The following is a 20,743-nucleotide window of genomic DNA, read 5'->3' as shown; positions in this document are numbered from 1 at the left end:
TCAGGAGGTGAACTATGCTCCACAAAATTCCCAGCCTCTAACCTCCTCTTGTAGCCATAAAACTTATATGGTTGGTCCGGTTCAGGTTCTGGTCAATGTTAATTTCTAGGATGTTGATAGAGGGGGATTCAGTAATGGTAATGCAATTTAATGTCAAGGGGAAATGGTTAGGCCATCTCTTGTTGGAGATGGTCATTGCCTGGCGCTTGTATAGCACAAATGTTACTTGCCACTTATCAGTCCAAGCCTGAATATTATCCAGGTTTTGCTGCATATGGACTGCTTCAGTATTTGATGAGTTAAGAATGGTGCTGAACATTGTGCAAACAACTCCACTTCAGAGCTTATAATGGAGGGAAGGTCATGAAGTAGCTGAAGGTAGTTGGGCCTAGGACACTTATCTGAGGAACTCCTGTACGGATGTCCTGAGACTGAGATGCTTGACCTCCAACAACCATAACCATCTTCCTTTTTGCTAGCTATAACTCCAACCAATGGAGCATTTTCTACCTAATTCCCATTGATTCTAGTTTTGTTAGGGCTTCTTGATGCCACACTCAGTCAAATGTTGCCTTGCTGTCAAGGGCAGCACTCTCGCCTCACCCCTTGAGTACAGCTCTATTCTGCATGTTTGCACCCAAGGCTATAATAAGGTCAGGAGCTGAGCAATCCTGGCAGAACCCAAACTGAGTGTCAGTGAAACGGTTATTGTTAAATAAGTGCTATTTTATAGCACTGTTGATGACCCCTTGCATCACTTTGCTGATGATTGAGAGTAGGCTGATAGGGCAATAATTGGCTGGATATACGAGGGTAATTTTCCACATTGCCTGGTAGATGCCAATGTTGTAGTTGTACTGGAACAGCTTGGCTATGGGCGCCACTAGTTCTGGAGTGGAAATGTTTAGCACTGTTGCCGGAATGTTGTAGGTCTCATAGCATTTGCAGTATCCAGAGCCTTCAGCCATTTCTAGATATCATGCGGAGTGAATTAAATTGGCTGAAGACTGGTATCTGTGATGCTGGGGACCTCTGAAGGAGCTCCTGAGCACCATAATTATGAGCATCATAATTTCTTCCATACTGGCATAAAAATAGGAACATTTTGGAGACTATTTACATTTGTAAATTTACATTTGTTGAAAATATTATGTAATGATAATCTTAGGTGCTTAGAATGATAATCTTAGGTGTTAAGGAGACAGAGTGAAAAGATGTGATCAGCAACTCAATAGCATGTAAACATTATTTTTTATATTTTTTAATTAATTCGTGGGGATGTGGACATTTCTGGCAAGGCCAGGCAAGGGTAATTATGGATGAGCAACAAATGCTGGCCTTGGTAGCGACACCCATATCCCATGAATGAAAAGAAATTTAAAATCTTTTTCATTCCCTTGTTCTCACTAGGAACTTGTATATTTTTGTGCGCTTTTAACTTGACTATTTTCTTCCTACTATAAAAAACCATTTTATTGATGGAAACCTTTGTGCCTAATACCTGATTATGAAGTGTTCATTATTAAATGCAATCTGTGAATAGTTAGGATATGTGGAGCATCTCACAGAATCCAGCTAGACTTTTCCAAGCAAGTGATTTCAAGTGCACCTTTTCCAGATGTGACACTGGTGGTTTAATCAAGTTCACCAGACTCACAACTGGATATATTTTTCTTTTCCCACTTATTTCTATTATTATTTTTAAAATTTATTTCCATTTATTGTTTTATCCCCACCTTTTAACCTATTTCGATCCCCTCCTACCATCCCACCCCCACTAGGGCTATCTGTCACTTGCTCAATCCTGCTTTCTCCCCTTAATGTCACATTAGCGCATCCTTTAGATAATATCATCACCGTCAACACCCCTTTGACCTTTTGTTTACAACATCTTTTGCAATCTCTCCTTTGTCTTCAACTATCACTGGCCCTCTATCCAGCTCCACCTGCCCAACCCCCTTAAACAACTTATGTTTCACCACATTTCTATTTCTCTTTAGTTCTGATGAAGAGTCATACGGACTCAAAACGTTAACTCTGTCTTTCTCTCCACAGCTGCTGTCAGACCTGCTGAGTTTTTCCAACAATTTTTGTTTTTGTTTCAAATTTCCAGCATCTGCAGTATTTTGCTTTTATCACAACTGGATAGTCCTATTCTTCATTGTCATAAACAACAAAGCTTGTTTCCATTCTTTTCATAGCATAAATCCACTAATATAATGGATATTGAGTAAAACAACACGAAAATGGCAAGAATTAAAGTGGGAGGAAAGCATATGCACACAAAGAATCTAACCACCATCTGGAGGTATTGTAATGCAATATATAACTTTATGAACAGATGGAAAGATGCAAATGTGACCTCATCCCTAAATGCTTACATTTTACAAAAAAGACTCTGCACTGGTTCAACAATTTCATCCAGTGAGTAAATAAGATATACTGTTCAATCCTAGGGGCTTTGCTGAACAGTGATAGTTGGCCACCTGAGAAAAAAGGATGATAAATGGTAATAAGCCATATAAATCAGATTGGTCTCTCATTTTTTTATTTGGTGGCATGACAGTTGAGCCAAGAAGCCCAGGATTCTCATGCCTAATTGTTGTGTGATGACTCCTGCCAGAAAGTGCATGTCTATTTGTTTTGGGTGAAGACAGAATTAGGCTTGGTTGTATGATCCTTGATAGTCAAATAACCTGATAGTACACTCTCTGAAAAAGAATTATCACTTGAACAAGGGAAATTACTGACACCCATGGAACCGTAACATAGCCAAAGAGTCAATGCCTTCAGAACAGAAGGAGTATGAGAAAAAGTAACAATTAAAGGGCAGGCCTGTATTAAATGGCTGTACTAACCTGCTCAGTGACACCCAATTTGGGGTCTGCCAGGGTCACTCAGCTCCTGACCTCATTACAGCCTTAGTTCAAAATGGACAAAAGAGCTGAACACCCGAGGTGAGGTGAGAGCGGCTGCCGTTGACAGCAAGACAGCTTTTGACCGAATGTGGCATCAAGGAGCCGTGGCAAAACTGGAGTCAATGGAAATCAGGAGGATAACTCTCCACTAGTTGGTGTTATACCTAGCACAAAGGAAGATGGTTGTGGTTGTTGGAAGTCAGTCATCTGAGCTCCAGGACATAACTGCAGGAGTTCCTCAGGGCGGTGTCCCTGGCCCAATCATCTTCAGCTGCTTCATCGTGTCTTCCTTCCATCATAAGGTCAGAAGTGAGATTGTTCACTGATGATTGCACAATGTTCTGCACCATTTGTGATTCCTCAGACACTAAAGCAGACCATGTCCAAATGCAGCAAGACCTGGACAATATCCAGGCTTGGGCTGACAAGTGGAGACTAACATTCACACCACACAAATGCCTGGCAATGGCCATCTTCAACAAGAGAGAATCTAACTAGCACTCCCTGACATTCAATGGCATTACCATCACTGAATCCCCCACGATCAACATCCTTGAGGTTGCCATTGACCAGAAACTGAATTTGACTAGCCATATAAATACTGTGGCTATAAGAGCAGGTCAGGGGCTAGGTATAGTGTCACAAGTAACTCACCTCCTGACTCCCCGAAGCCTGTCCACCATCTACAAGGTACAAGTCAGGAGTGTGATGGAATAATCCCCACTTGCCTGGGTGAATGCAGCTCCCACAACACTCAAGAAGCTTGACACCATCAGGACAAAGCAGCCTGTTTGATTGACACCCATCCACAAACATTCACTCCCTCCAACACTGACGCACAATAACTGCAGTGTGTACCATCTACAAGATGCGCTGCAGCAATTTATCAAGGCTCCTTCAACAGCACCTTCCAAACCCATGACCACTACCATCTAGAAGGACAAGGGCTGCAGATGGATGGGAACACCACCACCTGGAAGTTCCCCTTCAAGTCACCCACCAGCTGACTTGGAAATAAAATGCCGTTCCTTCACTGTTGCTGGGTCAAAATATTGGAACTCCTTCCCTAGCAGCACTGTGAGTGTACCTACACCAAATGGACTTCAAGAAGGCAGCTCACCACCACCTTCTCAAGGGCACCTATGGATGGGTAATAAATGCTGGCCCAGCCAGTGAAGCCTACATCCCGTGAATGAGGAAAGAAAAAAAATGGCTTAATTAACAAACAAGAAAAAAATGCAATATTTATGTCAATACCTCAAGACCATTGAAGAGCAATTCTGGTGGAATGATACCATTTTTCTTTGCAATGTGTCGGAGTATTGCTTCAGCCTCCTGTGCCCTTCCCTTTATCAGCAGCCAGCGTGGAGATTCAGGAATAAACCTGGAATCAAAAGTATCTTGTTTTAAATAAAGAATACGAAAGTCTTACAAAGGATTTGATCAGTTACTATTAATATTAAAACACTCCTTAAAAATGATTATTAACATGTAACTTTATCCTAATCAAGGATTTGATTCAGAAATGGCAATGGCAGAGGATCTTGCAAAAGATGATGTTTGTAGACTTTGAAAGGGTGACAGAAATGCCTGGATCAAGAGCGCATTAGCAAAGGTCTGGTAGTCAGACAGTGTCTCAACCTAAAGAGAATAAAGAAACTGGGGTAGATTTTTGTCTTTATTGCTTTTTTTATTAAGCATCATGTGGAAGTGAAAATCTGGCAGGGAGGATTGCACATCTCTTACTGAGTTTTAATTCCATTCATTTTAATGAAAGGAAAAGCAGGAGGCTTCTATTACCAGCATGGAAACTTTCCTGTTAGATTTTCCTCTTTGCATTCTGCTCAGGTGAGGTGTAACAACCTATGTGGCAATGTTGAAAATCCATTCCATGGATTTTAAAACAAATTCCTGAGGTAATGTACATCTGTCTGAACTTTGCAGAGTCTTTGGGGATGGACTAAGAGGCAGGAAGGCTGACAAGATGGTATGGCATTGGGCCAACCACCCACCCAGAGCTCAAGTGAGCCACTTAAGTAGCCAATTAAGAGCCTCTTCCCACCTACGCTAGCATTTTATCAGTGTCTGGGGTACTCTTTGGCTCATGAAGAATCACCCCATTAGAAATTGCTGCCCTGTGCCACTGGCGCCAGCTGCCCTCAGTGACCCCTCCCCCCCACCCCCGCCAACCCCAACCCCACCCTGCAGGAATGTAGCTGAACTTTCCAATGCTAATCAACGTTCCCTTTAAGTCTTTCCTGGAGTACACGGCAGTTTGTTTACATGTGTGGCCCCTTTCAATTTTCTTTTGCAGCCGCACACCCGTGGCAATTTAAAAAGAACAACTTTGCACAGTCTGCGAGGGGACTTTTAGACTGCTGCATACCTGTGAAGCTGAAAGGGAACATTGCATCCAATGCATATCTTGGAATGCTTTCCATTGATCAATGGGGAATGCTGAATAGAAGATAATTAAATGTGCTGGTGGTTTGCCGGGGTTGGGAAGGAAGCAAGAAAGAACAAAGGCTCATTTGAGGAGAGTTTTTAAAAATCTTTGAATGGGAGGAAAATCTGTAGCAAGGTGTAATGACTTGATGTACCAGACAGGTGTCTACTTGAAACGGATAACTTTATTACAGACAGCTTTTCAGATGCTACATGCTTAAACCAGGTCCTTGACATGAAACCCCACTCTCTTTTGATTACCCACGCTTAGGGGTCATTGGTCAGGGCCTCCAAGAACAATCATGTGACCCCTGATAGGCGAGGCTATACCTTCAGTTAGTACATTTCCTCCCTCTTTAGCTTATTTTTACAGTTTCTATTTACAGAGAACATTTGAATACCCCTCAGCATATACATATATACAACTCAGGTGATTAAAGATTAAGTCTCTGAGGTGCTTTCCTTATTTGGTTAGAGCAGCACAGTTCTACCACTTGAGGTTCTTCCACTGGATCAACATGATCAGGAAATGCAGTACCAGATCAATCATTAAAAAGTGGCAGTTCAGGGTTCGACAAATCTACAGAGACATCGGGCACGTCTATTCTAGGTTGATCTATCACTCCAGGAGTTAATGGTCTGATGTTAATCACAGGCAGAATAGCTAGTTGTTGGAATGTTCTGTTGATGGTCTGCATGTTTTCGAATAATTTGGTCTTCCACTTGGAAGGACAAGGGACCAGTTTCTGAGGCAATTGTATCAGGAACCCAACAGATCCACTACAGTGAATCATCAAGCTTTGCTATGAATATCGTGATTCAATTTTTGATTGCTCTAATTCTTTTCTACATTTCCCTCTAAGTTTGGAAACACCAGACTTTCACCTTGTAAGTAAGCGGAGTTTCATCAATAATTCAGATGGTTTTGAACCCGTAGTTGAATGAAGCATCATACGATAATTGGGAAGAAAGCGGGCAAGTTGAGTTTCTAGAGTACCTTCTGATAACCTTTTCATTCCAGATGTGAAAGTTTGCACAGTTCTTTCAGCTAAACCATTTGATTAATGATGATATGGTATGGTTTTAATATGTCTGATTCCATTTACACTCATGAATCTCTGAAGCTCTGTACTTGTAAAGACTGTACCATTACCAGGAATGATGACTTCTGGTAGGCCATGTATAGTAAAATTCTGGTGCAGCTTTTCAACAGTTGCACTCAATGTCAGTGATCTGGCTTCATACACATCCATCCATCTAGAATGTGCATCTATGATCAATAAAAACATGGTACCTAAGAATGGACCTACATAATCAATATGTAGTCTAACCCAGGGTCGACCAGGCCACTCCCATGGATGCAGTGGAGCTGAAACAGGCAACTTCTGCTGTTGCTGACAATGGAAACAGTGCTTGGCCATGCTTTCAATGTCACTGTCTATGCCTGACCACCAGACATAGCTTCGCGCAAGCAATTCACCTTCAATATGCCTGGATGCGCACTGTGAAGCTCTATCAAGAATGGTTCTGTTCCTTGCAAAGGGACGATGACCCTTGATCCCCACAACAAGATTCCACCTTGATAACTTAAATCTGTTTTTCGGGCATGGAATGGTCTCATCTCTTCAGACACTGGTGAATTTGACCATTCTTGCAATGCAAGGTCTCTGGCTTTTGACCAAATTGGACCTCTGTATTCCCAATTTCCAAATTGCTTCACACACATCAGTGAATAATCCAAGGAATTCAGTACAAGCACAATCTCTTGTGGCACTGAAGCATGTACAATGCTATCTGGTAATGGGAGATGACAGAGTGCATCCTCATTTGCGATGTGCAAGCCAGGATGGTGCATCAAGGTATACTCATAGGCAGACATCAAAGCCCAACATTGAGTTCTTGCTGATGTTATTGGCGGGATGGCTTTATCCTCACTGAATAAACCCTTTAATGGTTTGCAGTCCGACACTATGGTGAAATGTCATCCAAGCAGGTACTGATTGAATCTTTTTACTCTGAATATCACCGATAAACCTTTTCTCTTTAGTTAGGAATAATCCTTTGCGGCTGTGCAGAGGGTTCTGGAGACATAGCCAATTGACCTTTCTGATCCAAATCTTATCTTTTCTTTTTCTGTTTGCTGCAGAGTTTTGTCTCATCCTTCATTTTGATTTTGCAGTCTGCCAAATTTCTCTCTGGTGAAATCTTAACTTGGTTCAGTTCAGTAGTTAAGCTACCCATGACTTCATTATCCACTCGCATCTTGGAAAGTTCTACGACTTTTCCTTCTAATGTCCCTTTTGTTTCATTCAGCTGATTCTTCAGCTCTTCAGTCTCTTCCTTGTATCTCTTGGCTTCCTCCTGGAATATTGAACCTTGTTGAGTCTTCTTTGCCAGTTGTTCCATCAGTTTGTTCAGAGTGGCACCAAATTCATTTTGTTTCTCTTCATGATTTTCCAGAGGAACCAACTCTGACTTGAGGGATCCTTGCAGCATGTGAACATCCTTCAATTCTCCTAACTCATTCTGAAATACACAGTTGTATTCCCTTAACAGTTCAAGAACTCCTGTTCTCAAGTGAAATATTTCAGACCAGTTAAGCTTGCTTTTTTGTAATCAGTCTCAGCCCAGAAGACTAGGCCCTTCACTTGTTGCTATGATCACTGGATGCTGCGCTGTCTGTTGCCTTTAGGACACAGGTACTCTGGCAATGCTCTTTACCTGTATGATTTCACCAGTGTATGTCTTCACCCAAGCTGTTGTCTGCTCCAGATCCAGTGGCTGGGTGCTTTCATTTAGGTATTTAAATGTGTGCTCTCCCATCACTGTGGTTGAGGCTCTCATATCTACCTCCATTATTAGTGGTTTCCCATTTGCTTGAATTGTTACAGTTATTGGTTTGGCTTTTACCACTGAGATATTGTACAGGGAATAGATGTCAGTATTGCAGCTTCAGGTTTTGTTATATTATTCAATTCAGTCATGTTGGTTTGCTGCCTTATGGGTTGTTTTGACCTTGTCCTGCACTGCTTTTTTACGTGACCTTCCTTGTGGCAGCAATGATATTCTGCCTCCTTGAATCTGCAGGTGTCCAGTCCATGGTCATCCCCACATCTATAACAGATTAACTTTGGAGTTGTTGCTGAAATGTTTCTATTAGGTATTTTTGTTTTTCCAACAGGAGCCACTGCCTCTCGCTTCGCTGCTGCTTCTCTGGTTTTCGCACCATGCCCGGCAGTAGGTTCCTGCCCCACATAAAAGACAAAGCCATGTTGTATGTGTTGTAAAGTCTGCAAATCTCTCACAGCACTTCCCATGGCTAGTGCCATTTCCATGGTGCTCTTCAAATCGATGTCGACTTCTACAAGTAAATGGCGTTGAATGGCATCATCGTGAACTCTGCAATCTAATCGGTCCCACAGCATATTATTGAATGTGTCTCTGAAGTCATTGTGTTCTGTCAACTGCTCCAACTTCACTACATAGGCTGCAATGGACTGTCCCAGGGTCCTTATTCTGGAACTAAACTTAAACCTCTGCATTATTACAAATGGCTTTGGCTGGTAATGCTTTTTCACGAGGTCCGCTAATTCATTGAAGGACTTAGAATTGGCCATGTCTGGGGCCTTCAGGCTGGGGATGAGATTGTGTGTCTTGCTACCACATACACACAAAAGGATTGTTTTCTGCTTCTCCCCCGTAGTAATTTTGTTTGCTACAAAATGAAAACCAAGGTGCTGTACATATTCCAGTCTTCAGGGTCCGGTCTTCCATAGTCGCATCTTGGATTAATTCTGCCTAAAAGTGGCATGACTGATGAGTAGTCTTTTTTTTCTTAAGTTTTGATGTTAACAAGGTGAGGTGCAGCATCGGAGCTACTTTACCCTCATCGCCAAATGTAATGACTTGATGTACAGGGCAGGTTTCAACCAGAAACTTTATTACGGAGAGCTTTTCAGATGCTACATGTTTGAACCCAGTCCTCGACAAGAAGCCCCACCACCCCGGGTTACCTGTGCTTAGGGCTCATTGGTCGGAGCCTCCAGGAACCATCACATGACTCCTGATAGGCAGTGGGAGAGGCTATACCTTCAGTTATTACACAAGGCCAAGGGGTTTGGGGGAAAATTCCAAAACCTTCAGTGTATTGACTAAAATTTTGGGAGGAAAGCATTAATTTAGATTCAGTGATTTGGAGGCAAGAATGATATTTACAGCTGAAGAATATGCAGTAAATTGATATGACCTTAGAGATGATGTGATGAGGAAGAGGGGCTGTCTAGTGAAGCTTTCACGTAGTCCATCTCTGACACTTCCCATCCCTTCCTTGACTTCTCTGTCTCAATCTCTGGTGATAGACTGTCCACCAATATCCATTACAAACCTACCGACTCCCACAGCTACCTCGACTACAGCTCTTCACACCCCGATTCCTGTAAGGACTCCATCCCATTCTCTCAGTTCCTTCGCTTCTGTCGCATCTGTTCCAATGATACTACCTTCAAAAACAGTTCCTCTGACATGTCCTCCTTCTTCCTTAACCGAGGTTTTCCACCCACGGTCGTTGACAGGGCCCTCAACCGTGTCCGGCCCATCTCCCGCACATCCGCCCTCACGCCTTCTCCTCCCTCCCAGAAACATGATAGGGTCCCCCTTGTCCTCACTTATCACCCCACCAGCCTCCGCATTCAAAGGATCATCCTCCACCATTTCCGCCAACTCCAGCATGATGCCACCACCAAACACATCTTCCCTTCACCCCACCTGTCGGCATTGCGTAGGGATCATTCCCTCCGGGACACACTGGTCCACTCCTCCATCACCCCCTACTCCTCATCCCCTCCTATGGCACCACCCAATGCCCACGCAAAAGATGTAACACCTGCCCTTTCACTTCCTCTCTCCTCACCGTCCAAGGGCCCAAACACTCCTTTCAAGTGAAGCAGCATTTCACTTGCATTTCCCCCAACTTAGTCTACTGCATTCGTTGCTCCCAATGTGGTCTTCTCTATATTGGAGAGACCAAACGTAAACTGGGCGACCGCTTTGCAGAACACCTGCGGTCTGTCTGCAAGAATGACCCAAACCTCCCTGTCAATTGCCATTTTAACACTCCACCCTGCTCTCTTGCCCACATGTCTGTCCTTGGCTTGCTGCATTGTTCCAGTGAAGCCCAACGCAAACTGGAGGAACAACACCTCATCTTCCGACTAGGCACTTTACAGCCTTCCGGACTGAATATTGAATTCAACAACTTTAGGTCTTGAGCTCCCTCCTCCATCCCCACCCCCTTTCTGTTTCTTCCCCCTTCCTTTTGTTTTTTCCAATAAATTATATAGATTTTTCTTTTCCTACCTATTTCCATTATTTTTAAATATTTTTAAATCTTTTATGCTCCCCCCACCCCCACTAGAGCTATACCTTGAGTGCCCTACCATCCATTCTTAATTAGCACATTCGTTTAGATAATATCAACAACTTTAACACCTATGTGTTCTTTTGTTCTGTTGTCTGTGACATCTTTTGATGATCTGCTTCTATCACTGCTTGTTTGTCCCTACAACCACACCAACCCCCTCCACTTCTCTCCCTCCACCCAACGCCCCCCCCCACCCCCCACCCCACACACACCTTAAACCAGCTTATATTTCATCCCTTTCTTGGATTCACTCAGTTCTGTCAAAGGGTCATGAGGACTCGAAACGTCAACTCTTTTCTTCTCCGCCGATGCTGCCAGACCTGCTGAGTTTTTCCAGGTAATTCTGTTTTTGTTTTGGCAAGGGGAGGGTCTGTATGTGTGAAAAGACTCAGGCTGCAATGGATTAACTGAACTTTGTGATGGGTGAAGGAGGTGTGGCTTTGAGAAAAGTCTTCAGAAAAATTAAACCCTGAGACTCTGTAGGATAAATGCACTGGCTCTGTGATTTGCAAAGTCCAGTGGTGCAATGTAAAGAGTCACATTTAGCATTGTTTTCACAAAGACTCGATTATAGTTTTCAGCAAATGATGACACGCACCAAATACATTCACCATCATGATCCCAAGGAACTGTAAATCCACAATAAGTATTCCACTTCTTGTGGATAGAATTTCAATGGATAAGGAGATTGTACTTGTGAGTTACCGCATTGTAGTTAAAATACACTTTTAGCACTGTGCTAAACTTCTGCCATCTCTCCTTACTTTTCCTGACAAGAATTTTGCATTCCAAGGTCGGGTGTGCACCCAAGCCGAGTGGGCGTACGATCGTGTGACATGCTGACAGGTGAATGGCCTGATGTCATTGCGCACTCGCACAAAAGTCGGAAGTGCGCCCACCGACAATTAATCAGGCAATTAAACCCATTAACGGCCCAATTGAAAGCAATTTTCCATGGCCTGTCCAACCTTGTAGTTGGCAGGCAGGCCAATTGGCCAGGCAGGCTTTATATTTTTGATTAAACCACATCCAAGGGTGGGATGAAATCTGCGTTAGAATTTAAAATAAAAAGAAATAGCTGGGGACTGCATGTTTAATGAAGTATGCTTTCTGGTGCTTAATTGTGTTGCATGGAGATTTTGTTCAGCATTTTTGTGCTTAATTCTATTATTTGGAGGTCTGCTGCTCCCTGAGGCAGCTGTCTGCCTTCAATGAGCTCAATGGAAGTGCTCACCAGCAACCGCGGCGATGTCAGCGCCTGCCCTCTTCTTGCCCCCCAAAGGCAGTGCTGAGCCTCTAACTGGCCAGCCAGTGTAAGATCGCATTCATAGCGCGATCTCACCCGGGAAAGGGTTTTAAATCTGTTTCCAGCCGCGCCAACCTTGGGCACACCATGAGGGTAAAATTTAGACCCCTGTTTAAGAAGCAATTAATTGATTATCCTTCAGCTTCTTGTTTCCCCTCAAAGTAGTGCCTCATTTTTGAGTATTGTTCCATAAGTGCATGTTCGATTGGATATGCTTAAAAGGGTCAAGAGGTGTGGGCAGAGAGCAGGAATATGGCATTGAGATAGAGGATCAGCCATGATCATATTGAATGGTGCAGCAGGCTTGTAGGACCAAATGCTCTACTCCTGCTTCTATTTTTGTAACAAGACATGGAACACTGAGCACAGTTTTGGTCTCCATGAAGAAGGAAGAGTACACTTGTCTGGGAGGGTGCAAAAAGAAGGCTCAATGATTTTTGGGATGAGGCAATTATCCTATGTTCCCTAGAGTTTAGAAGAATGAAGAGTGATCCCATTGAAACTTGTATAATTTTCAGCGACTTAACAGGATAGATGTTGAGAGGATGCTTTCCTTGGCTGGGCAGTCTACAACTATGGATCACTGTCTAAGAATAAGGATTATGGCTAAGTGAAGAAGTTTCTCATTAATCAAAGGGTTTTGAACCTTTCAATTTCTCTACCCCAGAGGGCTGCTGATACTAAGTCATTGAAAATAGTCACTAATTGGACACTAAAGAGATTAAGGGATATGATGATAGTGTGGGAAGGTGGAATTGATTGCAGAAGATTGACCATGATTATTGAATGGCAGAATAGGCTCCAAGTGCCTGGGTATCATGTTTGGCTCAATAAAACATGCTTGTTGCATCTCCTTTGTTTTAATTTCCGGTTTCCTAATAGATCAATTTTTATGATAGGCCACTTATACTTAATGTCTTATTGGATTTTCTGCCTGTTGAAGTTCTGAAGTGTGATTATCACAGCTAAAGTCTGTTTTGGCAGATCTTTGGCAAACTTCCATCTGCCTCAAAGTCATGCTGTTAGAATTTGTTTCTGCCTTGGTATAGAATATGATAAAGCAGATCATCTGCCCATTGTCGAATCCATTTGATTTCAAACCCATTGATTTCACTGTGGTAAAATTGGATGGGTATTATGATGGGCTGCTGATTGATTCCACTCAATTACACCCTAGACAGTGAAGTTAAAAATTACCCACGCTGAACGTCAAGCCTCCCATCACAATCAAGGAGACATCACTACATCTCTACTACACTGTAAATGCTGATCCCCATCCTTCCCCTCATCCAAGAAGGACAGTCATTTTCTTTAACTTGATTGGAATCAGTGGCAAAAGTTAATGGCAATAAAAGTTCTTACCTATTGATGACATAGGTTAAAGTTTCAATTCCTACCTACCACCACAAAGGAATGTACAGGAGGCCAGAGAGAGAGAGGATGAAAAGCAACAGTCTCCAGCTTCGTATGAAGTATGCAACCAAAGGCAGGAGCATATAGCCAATTGCATAAGGAATAAAAGCTCCCACTGTGGCGAATATAACTCGAATGGATTTCCCAAGAAGTTCTGACCCTGTAAGAAAAGAATAGGGAGGGACTAGTGAGATTGAGGATCTGAAAGAAATTAATATCAGTAAAAAAGTAATGATGGAGAAACTAATGGGACTGAAAGTTGATTAAATGCCCTGGACCTTATGATCTACACTTTAGAGCATGGAAAGAAGTGGCGGTAAAGATAATGGATGACTGGTGGTCATCTTCCCAAATTCTATAGATTCTGGAACAGTGCCTGCAAATTGGAAGGTAGAAAATGTAACCCCAGTATTTAAGAAACGAGGAGAAAACTGGGAACTACAGACATGTTAGCCTGACATCAGTAGTAGAGAAAATGCTAGATCTATTCTAAAAGCTGTGATAACTGGGCGCTTAGAAAATAATGTGAGATTGGGCAGAGTCAACAAGGATTATGAAAGGGAAATCATGATTGACAAACTTTTTGGAGTTTTTTCAGGAGGTTACTAGCCAAATAGATAAAGGGGAACCAGTGGATGTGGTGTATTTGGATTTTCAGAAGGCTCACAAGAAGTTAGTAAGTAAAATTAGAGCACATGGGATTGGGGGAAATATACTGACATGGATTGAGAATTGGTTAATGGACATAAAACAAAGAGTAGGGATAAATGGATCATTCTCAAGTTGGTAGGCTGTGATTAGTGGGGTCCCACAAGGATCAGTGCTTGGGCCTAGATGTTCACAATCTATATCAATGATTTGGATGTGCGGAGCAAATGTAATATTTCCAAGTTTGCTAATGGCACAAAACTTGTGGGAATGTGAGTTGTGAGGAGGATACAAAGTGGCTTCAAGGGGATTTAGACAGACTAAGTGAGTGGGCAAGAACATGGCAGATGGAACATTATGTAGAAAAATGTGAAATTATCCACTTTAATAGCAAAAACAGAAAGGCATTTCTGTATTTCTTAAATGGTGAGAGATTGGGAAGTCTTGATATCCAAAGGGATCTGCGTGTTCTTGTTCATAAGTCACTGAAAGTTAACATGCAGGGCTGCAACAAGCAATTAGGAAGGCAAATGGTATGTCCACCTTTTTTACAATGGAATTTCAGTACCGGAGTACATAAATCTTCCTGCAGTTGTCTAAAGCCTTGGTGAGACCACACCTGGAGTATTGTGTGCAGTTTTGCTCTCCTTGGGAAGGATATACTGGCCAGACTAATCCTTGGGATGATGGGATTATTCTATGAGGAAAGATTGAGCAGACTGGGCCTATATTCTCTTGAGTTTAGAAGAAAGAGAGGTGATCTTATTGAAGTGTACAAAATACATACAGGACTTGACAGAGCAGATGCAGGAAGGACATTTCCCCAGTTGCGGGTCTAGAACCAGGGGACACAGTCTCAGAATAAGAGGTAGGCCATTTCGGACCAAGATCAGGAGGAATTTCTTCAGTCAGAGGATAGTGAATCCAAGCCACTCACCGCCTTGACTTGGAAATATATCATCAATCCTTCACTGTCGCTAGGTCAAAATCCTGGAACTCCCTCCTTAACAGCACCATGGGTGCACCTATACCCTCTCAAAGGCAATTAGGGATGGGCAATAAATGTTGGCTTAGTCAGCGATGCCCACATCCCATGAACGATTTTTTTAAAAAGCAGCCTGACTGTAGATATTTCATCTCAACCCTTATGTATGGAAGATGATAGGCAGGAGAGAAAAATGTGGTGTACATCTGAAAAACAATTAAAAACATAAATGCCTAACAGATATTGGGACTGGAGATATTCTCTGAATTCAAGAAAGTAAGAACAGTCAGCGATAACAATAAACCAGTCGGTCCATGGAAGCCTATCCCTCTAATACTCTGACTAACATATTTAATCATTTCCTATATTAACTATAGCAGTAGATCTCTTCATAGTGATGCTTTTCCTGGGTTCCAGTTCTTTCAATCCATATATAATTGCATTTCAAAATCCAAACAGTTTTACCTTTGGCTGTTTGATTTGAGATTTCTACTCAACAACACCTTCAACTCCAACTTTGAAGCCCTAATCTTCAATAAAACCATTACTCTCTCTCACCTGGCTGGTCTGCCTCTCACAGCCCTCTTCTCCACTTCCTTAATTCTAAGGTACACGGAATTTAACTGATATGGTGGATAACTGGCTTGGCCATCATTGTCAGATCTGGCTGGTTCACATAAAGCACTATTTGTCCTACTTTCTTCTGTTAAATCTGCTCACTATTCCAGGATCATCTTGGAATGCAAAGATAACCTATGACTACTTGTCTCCACTGAAACCATTTACTTAAACACTTTCCCCTATGTCTTTCAACTCACCTCCAACAATAGAACAAAAGGATAAGTGAGAAGAGATCATGGACTTCTTTGTCACTAAGACCAAGACCAGCTGATCTGTTACTTCTGCTACTTCCGTCCCTTCCACCTGTCTACTGGACCATTCATCCTTTCAAGATCCTCACTGCCCTAGCCCTGAACTCGCATCTTTGTCTAGTTTCTCTCCTATCTCATCTCATATCCTCTCCTGATCTTATCCATGAGACCCAACTCCAGCTCTCTTGACCCTATTCCTATTAAACTTTTCACTGCAAAACTTTCCTCCCTAGTGCCCATGTTAGCTGATATTGTTAATGGTTTTCAATTTTCTGATACTCTCCCTCTCTCCTTTAAATCTGTCGTCATCACCCCTTCCTCAAAATATGAACCCCTGACCCCACTATTCTTGCAAACCACCATCCCATGTCCAACCTCCATTTCCTCACCAAAGTCCTTGAATGTGGTGTTATCTCCCAAAATTAAGGCCTACCTTTTCTCTAAGCCAATGTTCAAATCCCTCCAATCAGGTTTCTATGTGCCATAGACTACTCTCAACAAACTCACAAATGGTAACCTGTGTGTCTGTGACAGGGGTAAAATTTCTCTCCTTGTCCTTCTTGACCTGTCTGCAGCCTTTGACATGGTTGACCACGTGATTATCCTCCAATGCCTCTCCACTGTCATCCAGCTGAGTGAAGCAGCACTTGCCCATTTCAATTCTTCTCTACGCATCCAAGGGATATGAGTTCACTGGCTAGGGCCAGCATTTATTGCCCATCCCTAGTTGCCCTTGAGAAGTGGTGGTGAGCTACTTTCTTGAACTGCCGCAGTCTATATGGTGTAGGTAAACCCACAGTGTTGTTAGGGAAGGAGTTTCACGGTTTTGACCCAGCGACGGAAGAAACGGCAATATATTTTCAAGTCAGGGTGTTGCTTGTAGAAGAACTTCCAGTTGGTGGTATCATCATGCATCCAATGCCCTTGCCCTTCTAGACGGTAGGTGGTTGTGGGTTTGGAAGGTGCTGTCTAAGGTAGCTTGCTGAGTCCCTGAAGAGCATCTTGTTGATGGTACACACTGCTGCCATTGTGTGTCGGTGGTGGAGGAGGGATGAATGTTTGTGGATGGGGTGCCAATCAAGTGGGCTGCTTTGTCCTAGATGGTGTCAAGCTTCATGAGTGTTGTTGGAGTTGCACTTATGCAGGCAAGTGGAGAGTATTCCGTCACACTTCTGGCTTGCGCTTTGTAGATGGTGGACAGCCTTTGTGGAGCCAGGAAGTGAGTTACTCGCTGCAGGTTTCCTAGCCTCTGACCTGCTCCTGTAACCACAGTATTTCTATGGTGAGTCCAGTTCAGTTTATGGTCAATAGTAACCCCCAGGAAGGGTTAGTGGGGAATCAGCAATGGTAATGCCATTGAATGTCAAGGGGGGATGGTTGGGTTCTGTCTTGTTGGAGATGGTCATTGCCTAACACTTGTGTGGCGTGAATGTTACTTGCCACTTGTCAGCCCAAGCCTGAATATTGTTCAGGTCTTGCTGCATTTTGACATGGACTGCTTCAGTACCTGAGGAGTCGTGAATGGTGTTGAACATTGTGCAATCATCAGCAAACATCACCACTTCTGGCCTTATGATGGAAGGAAGATCATTGAAGAAGAAACTTGAAGATGGTTGTCCCTTGGACACTACTCTGAGGAACTCTTACAGTGATGTCCTGGAGCTCAGATAATTGACATCCAACAACCATAGCCGTCATCCTTTCTGCGAGGTATGACTCTAAGCAGTGGGGGGGTTTTCCCCCTGATTCCCACTGACTCCAGTTTTGCTAGAGCTCCTTGATGGCACACTCGGTCAAATTCTGCCATGATGTCAAGGGCAGTCACTCTCACCCACCTCTGGAGTTGAGCTCTTTTGTCCATGTTTGAACCAAGGCTGAAATGAGGTCAGAAGCTGAGTGATCCTGGCAGAACCCACACTGAGCATCAGTGAACAGCTTACTGCTAAGCAAGTGCCTCTTGATAGCACTGTTGATGACACTTTCTGTCACTTTGCTAATGATGAAGAATGAACCAATGGGGAGCTAATTGGCCAGGTTGGATTTGTCCTGCTTTTTGTGTACAGAGCATACCTGGGCAATTTTCCACATTTCTGGGATGATATCAGAGTTATATCTGTACTACAGCAGCTGGGCTCGGGGTACTACAAGCTCTGAAGCACAAGTCTTTAGTACTATTGCTGGGACATTATCAGGGCCCATAGCCTTTGCAGTATCCAGTGCCTTCAGCCGTTTCTTGATATCACGTAGAGTGAATCGAATTGGCTGAAAACTGGCATCTGTGACGCTGGGGACCTCTGGGTCAGGCTGAGATGGATTATGTACTCGGCACTTCTGGCTGAAGATTGTTGCAAATGCTTCAGCCTTATCCTTTGCTGGACTCTTCCATCATTGAAGTTGAAGATATTTGTGGAGCATCTTCCCCCAGTGAGCTGTTTAACTATCCACCACCATTCACGACTGCCTGTGGCAGGACTGCAGAGCTTAGATTTGATCCACTGGTTGTGGAATCACTTAGTTCTGTCTATCACTTGCTGCTTATGCTGTTTGGCACACAAGTAGTCCTGTGCTGTAGCTTCACCAGGTTGACACCTCATTTTTAGGTATTCCTGGTGCTGCTCCTGGCTTGCCCTGGTGCACTCTTCATTGAATCAGATTTGATCCCCTGGCTAGGTGGTAATAGTAGAGTGAGGGATATGCCAGGCCATTAGGTTACAGATTGTGGTTGAGAGCAACGCTGCTGCTGCTGATGGCCCACAATGCCTCATGGATGCTTAATCTTGAGTTGCTAGATCTGTTCGAAATTTATCCCATTTAGCACAGCTGTAGTGCCACACATGATGGAAGGTATCCCCAATGTGAAGGCGGGACTTCACCTCCACAACAACTGTGAGGTGGTCACTCTACCGGTACTGTCATGGACAGATGCATCTACAACAGGCAGACTGATGATGATGGAGTCAAGTATGTTTTTCCCTCATGTTGGTTCCCTCACCACCTGCCATAGACCCAGTCTAGCAGCTATGTCCTTTAGGACTCAGCCAGCTCAGTCTGTGATGGTACTACTGAGCCACTCTTGGTGGGGGACTTCAATGTCCATCACCCAGAGTACGTTCTGTACCCTTGCCACCATCAGTCCTTTCAAGTTGTGTTCAAAATGGAGTACTGATTCATCAGCTGAGGGGGATGAGCAATACATGGTAATCAGCAGGAGGTTTCCCTGCCCATGTTTGAGCTGATGCCATGAGATTTCATGGGAGCCAGAGTTGAAGCTGAGGACTCCCAGGGCAACTCCTTCCCAACTGTATAACACTGTGCCACCATCTCTGCTGGATCTGTCCTGCTAGTAGTCACAATATACACAGGGATGGTGATGGTGGTATCTGGGGCATGAACTATAAGGTATGATTCCGTGAGTATGACTATATAAGGTTTTTGCGTGACTAGTCTGTGAAACAGCTCTCCCAATTTTGGCACAAGTCTCCAGGTGTTAATAAGGAGGACTTTGCAGGGTTGACAGGGCTGGGTTTGATGTTGTTGTTTCCAATGCCTAGGTCGACACTGGGTGGTCCGTCCGGGTTCATTCCTTTTTATTGACTTTTTAGCAGTTTGATAAAACTGAGTGGTTGATAGGCCATTTCAGAGGGCATTTCAGATTCAATAGCATTACTGTGCATCTGGAGTCACATGTAGGCCAGACCAGGTGAGGACAGAAGATTTCCTTCCCTAAAGGTCATTGGTGAATCAGATGGGTTTTTACGACAGTTGACCATGGTTTCATGGTCATCATTAGACTTGACCATCTGCTGTGGTGGGATTCAATCCCAGGTTCCCAGAGCATTACCCTGGGTCTCCAGATTACCAATCAAGTGATAATACCACTATATTGCTTTCTCCCCACAGGTGCACCTGGCCCTTGGGAAGGGGCACAAAGTGAGTGGGACATTCCTGTTGGTGGACTTTAGAGGCCACCATGCAGAGGGTCATCCCATCAAATGTCCTGCCCTATGTCCTGAGTGAGCTCCTCCCCCAACTTCATCAACCAAAGGAGGTGAGGTCTGGGGTAGTGCCAATCCTGCTCAGCCTTGGGGAGGCAGGCCTCCATCACCTGTAGTCCTTACAGCACCAGGTATTTGTCAAGCTGGCCTGGGAGGAATGTACTGAGGGAGGTTTTAATTTTGATCACAAGGGGGCAGCCTAATGTATCTTCTGGATAACGTGTGGTGCCATGCCCATAAAGAGGTGGGGCATGTCAGGAAAAACAACCTTGCCTCCAAGGCTGCTAAAACCGCCAGGCAGCTGCAGCTGGGTCTGCCATGCCTTTACCCCCAACCAATCAGTTCATCCCACATTCCGCAAGGGGATTCAATGTCAGTGGTCAATTCCACCTTGGCTGCTGGCATCCGAGAGGGCATCCACGAGGAAGGAAGGTGCGGCCTAAGGCTAAGAACATTGAAGCATGCCCCCAGAGCAGTTCTGCACGTGACCCTGAGCCTGCATGTTGTCGAGCCCGATTTGGTGTGGAGGATGCCGCACGTAGCAGTCCCATGCAACAAATGACTTAGGTGGTTCACAGATTCCCAGGCTGCTTGTCTTTTCTGTAGCCTTGAGGAATCTGTATTCCATGCGTATGCTGTGCAAGGTTGCAGACCCTTTTCCACTTTGAGGGGGCTGCTCCTCAAGTTCTGTTTGCCCTTCAGCCCCATGCTCCTGATCTTTGGTCACCCAGTGCAGAGGAAG

The 20,743-nt window shown here is 43.8% G+C and overlaps 1 protein-coding gene across 1 annotated transcript in view; it reads right to left on the bottom strand.

Annotated features, from left to right (window-relative positions):
- Positions 1-20,743, bottom strand: part of LOC121281423 (solute carrier family 22 member 5-like) — a 91,056-nt gene that overhangs the window by 21,191 nt on the left and 49,122 nt on the right. The window contains exons 4-5 of the mRNA XM_041194368.1: positions 13,490-13,661; positions 4,176-4,302 (exon numbers count right to left, since the gene is read on the bottom strand). Coding sequence (XP_041050302.1) covers positions 4,176-4,302; positions 13,490-13,661 — 299 coding nt within the window. The remainder of the gene's footprint in view (positions 1-4,175; positions 4,303-13,489; positions 13,662-20,743) is intronic.

This window comes from Carcharodon carcharias, chromosome 8 (assembly GCF_017639515.1).
Source record: "Carcharodon carcharias isolate sCarCar2 chromosome 8, sCarCar2.pri, whole genome shotgun sequence".
In the NCBI taxonomy this organism is placed as follows: Eukaryota; Metazoa; Chordata; class Chondrichthyes; order Lamniformes; family Lamnidae; genus Carcharodon; species Carcharodon carcharias.
Note: the sequence above shows the minus strand (reverse complement) of the source record. Positions and strands in the feature narration are given on the sequence as shown.